Consider the following 9,450-nt stretch of genomic DNA (forward strand, 5'->3'; position numbering starts at 1 on the left):
CTCTCATTGGAAAAAAAAAAAGGGGGGGGGGGGGCTTGTGTATCAACTATTCCTGATTAGCAAACTAGTCAGGGCTTGCATCTGCTAATTTCACTTGACAATTGATAACCAGTGTGCACACATTTCCACAGAGAAGGATTTTTCAGCACTGCAAACCTATGTAAAACATCCCAAGTGTCAGAACACCAGAACTAAAAGTAATGGGTAAAAATTTGCAATTTCCCGTAGCCCCAAGTTTAAACTTGTAGTAAACAAGTTCTTAATTTATTAATTTTAACCTTGTTTTTGTTGGAGAGGATTCAGAGGAGGCTGTGATATTTCTTAAATGCCAACCTAAAAATCAGATGTATAAAATCAGCACTAAGACCTTAGACTTGGAGAGACATGCTCAGAACAGGAAATGGTAGTTTGTTAATAAAGAAAGGTAAATCATTTTCTAAACTTCCGAGGGCACTTAGCAGTGAAAGAACGTTGACCTCAGTGGAAGGTAACTGCTACAAGTGACAAATCAACTAAGCAACTTTCTTCTTAAAAGTGAAGCAAATGTTTTATATAAGTCTGGACTGCTTTCAGATCTGTCACTCCCTGTAGCATATTCTTCTCCTTTTAACAAATAATCATACAAACTCTTTGAAGTAACCATATTAGCTGTCCATTATTTCCGAGTACTGAGCCTGTGCAAGCCAAACTTTTTTGTGAACTAGTATTACTTATTTCCTATTTAAAGCACAAAAAGCTCATCACTTAACAGGATAGGTCAGTTTTCAGTGTTGATTATTCCTAGTCTGGAATGAGTTCATGCATTTTCCTATGTTCATTTTCGTCTTAGGCTATGCAAACAGCATTTATACCTTTTCTGTAAGGGTAAGAAAAATGCATTATTTTCAGTTAAAGAAATAACATTTAAAGTTTGCCTTTTCATTAACCTAAAGTTCTTAAATCAATTCATTATTTTAGCCACTTTGTGAACACGTTTCTTTGACTTTTTCCCTCTAAAAAAAAAACAAACAAACAAGCAAGCAAGCACAAACAAACCTCACAAATCAGATTTTCCAATTCAGAGCAATAAAGGGGGAAAAAAATGACAAGCAGCCCAGTTTAATTTCAAACGTTAATATATTTTCTATTTTATAGTGAACATATGCATCTGTCACCCCTTATTTGCAGCAACTGTGACGTCCTCATAAGAAGGGGTGACATTTGTAAGATGCCTCTTAAAATAAATATTTCTTTTTTATAAAATAATAAAACTTCAAATAAATATTCTTTACACTAAACAATATGTTGAAAAAAATTAGAAAATAAAGGCTGAATTTTACTGAAACTGTACAATATACATGAAGTCCAAAGGGAAATCAAAGTCTTGTAATAGAAGGTTTCCGTCAGGCAAAAAATACAATCTAAAAACATACTGATTGATTCACATTCTTCCGAATGTACAACATATTAGTATAATATTTTGTGACTGTGCCATGTTCTATGACACCACTTTTTTTTTTTCACAGTTGAAAATATTATCGTATATACAAAAATATAGCACATTATCTCTGGCAGAAAACAATGAAAAAAGGAGTCATTTGCTAATTTACAAATTTTGCAAGTACTATTCACAAACAATAGAGTCACCTAGGAGTGTCTGTGTTGCTTTAGCTTATGCAATATATGGGTCCCAAAGTACTGCATCCCATATTTGAGCTCCATTAGCTAGGTTCTAACAAGCACATCAGTTAAGATGGCACACATGCAGAAAAGCAGTTCACTGCAAACAGCAAAGTATACCCCCAACCCTTCTAAAAACAGTGCCAAGGTTATAGCTGTTTAGTTGGTTGTATATGCGTGTTAGAAGAATCCTTATAACTTTAGTATTCCCGATTAGTGATGCTATGTTGGCTTTTCAAAGTTCCTGGGGGGAATACTGGGAACTTTGCAACAAACTGTGTTTGAGTGTTTACAGCGGCATCCGGGCCGGTTTACCCGGTCATAACACCCCTGGCACAATTTAAGGCAACCCTTGGCTGGTAAGTAACACCACAAGCAAGGCAAAAAGAGGGATACAACACCCATGGCAGACCATCTAGTGCAGCAATGTGACTGACTGCAAGAGCATGGGTTGTCAGCACAGTTGTCCTCATCATCATTAGAGCAGTGATAGAAGAGGCATTTCACACAGCAAACACAAGTCCCATAATCAACCACATTCTGGGCTGAGCAAAGACACTGCTTGTCACAGATCCAACAGGATGGTAGGGTCCTTGGAGAAGTGCACTCCTTACACTTACATTTTCCACAGTCCTCACACCTATAGGCATGCATGCCCAAGTCTTCTTTGCTCAGGGGCTTCAGCTCGCTTGACTTGAACTCAGACTTGGGCTGCACCCTGATTATCCCATCAGCCACTGGCCCAGAAGATGATCCTAAAAGTCTTTGTTCAGATGAATTACTGCTTGTACTTGTCCTTGTACTGCTCCGTGAACCGGTGCTGACCGTACTGATGGAACGGGACAAGGGTGCCCGGGAGGAAGAATGTACCAGTGCATGTTGGACCCTGGTAAGATGACGATGTTCAGGCAAGCCATGATGAGGTCTTTCGTTTTTGTGCTGGCTAGCTGGACGAGGGGCAGGTTTAACCCCTGGTCGTGGAGCCACTGTAGGTCCCTCTGTGTACTCATTTGTATTTCGGATGGCCCTGATCTGGTCCAGTGACAACACATGAACCTGCTGTGTCAGAACATCCCTCAGGTCAGAGTCTCCCGGCTGCCTCCCACCGTCATGCCGAACCTGTAGCAAAGACTGGGACCCACTGCCATTCTGAGCTCTTGTCTCCATCAGTATCCTGAAGAGTGGTCACTCCAGCAGGCTTAGAACACATCTGAACTCCTGTAGCAACAAAGAGAAGATTCACTATTGTGTCACATTGTACATTTGCAAATTGTCTTTCCTCCTGAAGGATCCCGGAGCATTTTTCTAATTAAATAAGTACACCACCATTAAAATGGAGCTACATTAGAGGTGGAGGGCAGGAACCAGACTTGGTTAGTACTCTGCACCTGTCTGATTTTGCTAAAGAAACTCTTACTTCTACTAAACGCACTAAAGGATTTTTTTTCTGCATCCATGCAGAACACAGAAGTTTTAGGTTTTTAAGAACTCCTCATAAAGATGATTCACATCCAGTAAACGGCACAGAACTCACTTTATCTATAATGCAAGGAGAGAGGGTTTTGCTGACCCTGGCAGGACTTGAACTTGTGATTCCAGGAAATCTAGGTATTTAAAACCTGATACTGAGACCTCCCAGTCATCCTCTGGCTAGACCATGGATTTTAACATAGCTACTTAAAATGACTCTTCTTTTCACATAACACTACTAAAAATACATTTTACACAAAGAACAACTACAAATGTTTTAGAAAGTGTAATGTGACCTGCTGACGACAGACATTATTTAATTCTTCAACTTTATTTAAAAGTGAGTAATATTTTGGTAGGCTAGTCTCTTTACACATTAAACTTAAACTACAATTTCCTATTTACATCATGTTAATACCAATGGTCCCAAGAAAAACACTAAACAGCAATAAAATGTTTGAGGTTAGATGCCAGTGAGTTACTGCTACCAAAAACATCAACTGCAGAAGTAAAAAAAAGTCTCCAAGATTGTCAAGTGTGTCATACTTGTATACTTCACGTCAGTTATTTCCTATTAAATACCACTGCAGAATTGTTTTTACATTTCAAACTATCTGTAGATTAGAATTCAAATATGGGGCATGACTAGAAAATACAGAGCAATTTATGGAACAGGAATATGCAGAATACAATCTAAACACTATCATCCAAGACTATTTGATTGAGGATACATCACTAAGTAATTAAGAATGGAAGCTGCCTTAAGAAATTCAGTGGAAACCCAATAAAACATGCATAAAGTTAATGGAAATCAGTGTATGACTAGCATCATAAACTTATAACATACTGATTCTTAGTACAATGGATAACAAATCTGTAGATCAGAATTTACCAATCTGTCATTCTTTAATGGTTTCTAAAGTAGATACAAAATTAAATTAGCTACATAAACATCCAAAGCGATTTGTTTTGACTTAAAAACAAATCTGAACCCTTGCTTCTTGCAAGGGCCAAACAATGTCTTCAATTATACTTAGAAAGAGCACCATAGTGTTACTCTGTATACATCACTTACCATCAATAAATAATACTACACCACAGTATTGTAAAATATATCCAAACAGACACTTCAACAGTGAACATCTCCATATGCTGTCTTTATTCTAAAACCAAAGGAAAACGTTTAATTTCTTACCCGCTGGTTACTTTTCAAGCCAAAATAAGTTCTTTGTTTTATTTTATAAGCTGGTCCTTTTCGAAAAAGATGAAATTTAATAAAAATATTGGGTGTGTTCATTATTGTTAAATCTTGGCTTTTACCCAGCATGCATGTTAGAAATCATGATTCTCAGCACGTGAAAGCTATCTTGCAAACACATCTTTAACTCTTGTTTATATTTACTTCAAATTAAAACCCTTGCCAAGAGAAAAGTTTAAATCCAATGCCCAGAACAGACATGTCCTTATCGGAAGCTATTTAAAGATAACAAGGTTAAATCAAGATTCTCCCCACCTGGAGAGGAATTTGCAAATTCACATACCCCTCTTCTTTCAATTCTAGATTTAGACTAAATTCAAAGAGCAAATGAGAGATGTTTTTGCCTCTGCAGTATTGTTAACACTAAAAGTATGACTGACACTGACCGACAGGTTCTTTGAAAGACAAGGGTCTTGGAAACTGAACCCCTTCAAACAACAAGGTAAAAGCTGCAGATGAAAACACTGCTCTTTTCTTCCTTTCCTTTTATAGGCTTCATCTTTGCCCAGAACAACGTGCTCAGCAGGTGGGGCGCAGCAATCCCTTAATTCTCTCAGGACTGGCTGATATTGCAAATGAAACAAGCAGCCTCACAAATGCAGACAACCTGGAGATAAATAGGAGACATCCTCTAGGGTGGAGGAGGGAGGCGGCTTCTAAAGTTGCCTTATCAGGAAAGTCAAGCCCATGCTTCCTTTTAACTATTGTGTATCCACCCCCCACCCCCAGGAGATGCTGGAGGAGTCAGAGTTATATAAAGCTTCCTGCATTACGTCTCATTTGAGAGAACACCTTCAAGGTAGTTTAGTAAAGTGCAGGTTTCCCCTTCAAGGGCTACCATTAAGCACCAGTTCCAATTCCAGGAAGTCAGCTGTAGGAAACCTCGCCAGTGCTGCTACTATTTTACCTATTTTGTGTAAATTTCAACCAGATTCCCAGATTAGGAATTACAAAGTGACACCCACTGAATTTGTAGCATAACAAACAGCCCTTGCATTTTATTGCACCGAGAGCTCTGGAAAGATCCGTTATCAGGGCAAGATGCAGATCTACAGCACTCTTGTTTTTGCACGTATGTTTGCCTGTAGTTCTTTCAGGGAAACAGGACTCTCCCCTCTTTAATCTCGGTTGATCTCAATGCTTCCCTTTCCCTCCTTCCCACCCACCCCCTTTTTTCCACCTACCGAATAAGAGCATAGCAAGAGAAACATTTGCCCTTTTTTTTTTTTTTTTTTTTTTGAGATAACGCGATTCACCACTTCCAAAAACCGAAGTCCACTCACTTGCTGAGCAGAAATGCCATGATTTGCTAACTCTTGCTAACTGGGATTGGGAAAAGGGGCTGGGTTTTATCCTCTGCACGCTTGGGGAAGTTTAAAACGCAAAGTGCTCCTTGTGTGCTGTGGAAAAACCCATGTCGTGTTGGCTGGGAGAAGGGAAGCCTAAGGGGGAAAAAGTTCTCTGCCCATGAATTTCTGTTTTGTCTCAGGAGCCTTCGCAGCACACCCCCACCCCATCTCCATCGCGCACACACCAAGCACCTCTTCGTTGAAAGTGCTTTGAAACCCCCATTAAGGGCTGAGTGTGTGATCAGACTATGGATTAGGGCAAAAGGGACTTCACATCGGGGTGGGGCAAACTGACACACAAACAGCTTGCTGCAAACACCAGCAACTTTCAGAAGCTGTTGCAAAGTAAGCCACCACCACAAATATTAAGCCTTTCCGTGCCCTCCTCCCCCCAAACTGCTTCAGTCCTACACACCATATAATGAAACCAGGGGAAGAATTTACTCCCTGTCATATCGACGATCTACTTAACTTTATCGCATGGAAAATATATTTATAGCAGGCGTGAGCTCACTTCCGAATTGCACAAATCTCCCAATGCACCTACAGAATAGTGTCAGTCTTCCATTTAAACGGAGGTGGCTAAAGACACCAAGTACAGGGACCAAGCAGCCCAAAGGCGATACAAACAAACAACCCCCCAAATCCTAACCAAAACCCATGTAATGCTTTGAGACAGGATCTACCAGGACTTCCCCGTCTCTACCTTGCAGGGGCATGTTCCTGCGACTGTAGGAGAATACAGTATGCAAAGAAGTCACCCGAGTTGCTTCAAGTCCTTGCACTATTTCGCAGACATTGCTCCCTGCAAATGCTCAAACCTGAGTACAGATTACCGCCCTCTAAACTCACCCCCCACCGCCCAATGGCGCGGAGCTGGGGGGGCTCCCTCCCTGCAAAGTCATTTTTTGAGGGGAAACACGCGAAACAGCCCTTAGAAACCATCCGATGCTCCCCCCTCTCCCCGCCGAACTTCCCCAAGGAAGAAAAAAATCTCGCTGAAATTCCACTTCCAACTCCTGGGGTGGGGGGATAGGTTCACGGATTGAAAAGGGATCGACCTTACACCTACATTTCCACGAGCTCCTCGGAACAAACTGGGCTATTAAAAAAAGCTTGTTTTGCAAAGAAGGAAAATGCTCTCACCGTGATCGCGGCACTGCACCAACCCCCCCTCTCTCTCGTGTTTTCTTCTTCCTGCGGTTTGCAAGTAAATCCAGCCTAAAGCAGCAAAAAAAAAAAAAAAAAAAAAAAAAATCTTTTCCAAACTCAGCCTTAGTCCAACTTGCAAATCATCATCACCATCATCTCAAAAAATCCAGAGCAAAGTGACCTCAGTGTCCCCAGATCGATTCTAAATATAAACCTCTAGAAAAGGTCTCCAGGTCGGGTGGGTATTTCTTTGCTCCTAAAAAGAAATCACTCATACACTATTTCCTCTCCCCCCGCCCCCTCAATCGCCAATACCAAGTCACTTTTTTTGTTGTTGCAAATGATCAAGGGGCGGGAGGGGAGGGAGAAGCCAAAGCAAACCCAATACAGTGGATCTAAAATAAAATCCCAAAAGCTTTTCTTCCACTGAGCTCCTGCAAAAACGCAGCCTGTGCAGTGCAGCCGTTCTGCTGAGAAGCTGCAAGCTCCCCTCTCTCTTTAGCTTTCTCGCTCCCTCTGTGAGCGTGTGAGTGTTGCAGGCAGCGCTGTGGTTTGCAATCAGGGGGTGTTTTGGAAGCGCAGCGGATTTGTGGTGGTGCCTGTTGTTGTGTGTTTGGAGGAGGAGGAGGAAGATTTGAGATCTGAGCTGCAGGGGCTTGGCGTTTTTCTGCTCGCGCTCCCTCTCTCTCTTTTCCTTTCCGGAGGAGGTAGGGTGATCTCTCTGCAAAAGCAGCAGTAAATGGCGTCATGTGGATCTGAGGAGGAACAGAGCAGTTGTTGTCCCAGAGGATATATCGCATCCGGTCCCAGCTCATTGGCTCTGCGGGGCTACATTCACTCACACTCCCAGCGCCCTGCCAGCACTCTGAGCCGCAGGAGGCATTCAAAAGGGCAACGGCACCGAGCAAGCCCGAGGGGGAGGCAGACGACTTGCGCTGCAATTGCAAGTAGAGCCGCCGCCGCCGCCCGATGACTGTTACAGCTGCTCTTCCCGCTGCTGCTTCGGCCCGGCCTCGCCACCCCCGTGCTGCCTGGCGCGGCGGCAGCTCCCTCCCCGGGCCGCCGGGCCACCGATTTGTGCCAGAGGCTGCTTCGCGCAAAGTAACACAACACGTAGTACGTGCGAGACACTCGGGCGGACGAAACAAAAGGCTACGTGGGACCCTCAGGCGAGCTGGCTGGTTACGCTGGATTGAACTGAAGCCCCTGGAGGTTGAGTTGCAGAAGAAAATAAAACCTTTCCGGTGGCGTTTTTGCAGTAGAACTAAATAGCAGTTCAAAACGCCCCCTCCCTTTCCTTTGCGTTGTAGTTAACCCAGTCGCCTACCACTTCTCGGCCGAAGGAGGGGGTATTATTTTGGGTACGGGCTGCTGCGTAAACACGAGCATACACCATGTTCTAGTACTAGCCACGCCACCACCTCCTCCTCCAAATTAGTGGCTGCGATAATAAGGGGAACGCGGTGTACCTCAGACACCAGCGATCTGCTCGGGACATACTTCTCCTCCACACAATGGAGTGAGTAGCACTCTGGGTTTTTTTGTTTGTTTTTTTTCTGTCCAGGGGATCGGCATGATGCACTGCGGTGTAATATGTCCTGAAAACCAACAACAAAAAGAAAGGGGGAAGGAAAACTCCGGCCTCGGTGCTAGGACTGGGGATAGCCTGTCATTCATGTGACAGGCTGTCTGAGGTGGGGGACCCGCAATGGTTTTCCCAGTGTTTGCGCAGACCGGCAGCCGATGGCTCGCGGACCCGCACCGGTCTGCGGACCACCACTTTGAGTAGCACGGATTTAAGGTACAATGAGTCGGAGGTGCTATAGCGCGATACAACTTCCAGAGCACCAGTCCCTAGCGCTGGAGACGTAGTGTTTTTTATTTAAGTTCAGTTAACATATGGGACAGTGTCTGAAAACAACTCAAATGTTTGGTTTATGGACACTGTATGTTACAGTAATGACACAATCCTCTCTTCTCTGTATTGGCAGGCACTAGGTGAAATAATTGGTTTCAAAATTTGCCTCGTTCCTTATTGTGTATTTTATGCCAAAACATATATAGGTACACCCCCCCCACCCACAAACAACCCTATCTATATTCACACGTGTACGCAGAACCTATTTTGTAAGGGTTATCTATAAGAAATAAAAGTCAGCAGTACATTGTATTATTTACATGAGCATTCATACAGGGAAAAGTCTTGTACGACCTCTGTCTGGTCTGCCTGCACATCCTCTTTTACCTATACCAAGTATAGCTTTGTGAATTAGATGATCATGTATACCTCATGAAAATAAAGTGGATGGGGTATTACACTCTCACCTATTCTCTTTCAATAGCGAGATCTGTCTGTCTATACACCAACAAGAAAATTAACCACAGCTTATTAATAAGGCAGGTCTATAGTTAATCTAATATCTTCCTTTGAATGCTCACTAGACTCTCTAGTTTCAGAGTAGAGCAGCCCTGTTAGTCTGTATCCACAAAAAGAAAAGGAGGACTTGTGGCACCTTAGAGACTAACAAAGCTCACTAGACTCTCGGACCATTGCACTGCCTG

General features: G+C 42.8%; 1 protein-coding gene across 1 annotated transcript; it reads right to left on the bottom strand.

The window, feature by feature from the left end:
- Positions 1–1,156: 1,156 nt before the first annotated feature.
- On the bottom strand, positions 1,157–8,159 carry SPRY2 (sprouty RTK signaling antagonist 2). The gene is made up of 2 exons (XM_074962372.1): positions 6,883–8,159; positions 1,157–2,877 (listed from the first exon to the last, which is right to left on the bottom strand). Exon 2 carries the CDS (start codon positions 2,824–2,826, stop codon positions 1,882–1,884), a length of 945 nt encoding a protein of 314 aa, XP_074818473.1. The 5' UTR covers positions 2,827–2,877; positions 6,883–8,159; the 3' UTR covers positions 1,157–1,881.
- Positions 8,160–9,450: the final 1,291 nt, after the last annotated feature.

Source organism: Natator depressus, chromosome 1 (assembly GCF_965152275.1).
Source record: "Natator depressus isolate rNatDep1 chromosome 1, rNatDep2.hap1, whole genome shotgun sequence".
NCBI classification, from domain to species: Eukaryota; Metazoa; Chordata; order Testudines; family Cheloniidae; genus Natator; species Natator depressus.

Bases quoted from the DNA above. Each gene is read 5' to 3' on its own strand.
- SPRY2 (XM_074962372.1), bottom strand. From the start codon at position 2,826: ATGGAGACAAGAGCTCAGAATGGCAGTGGGTCCCAGTCTTTGCTACAG.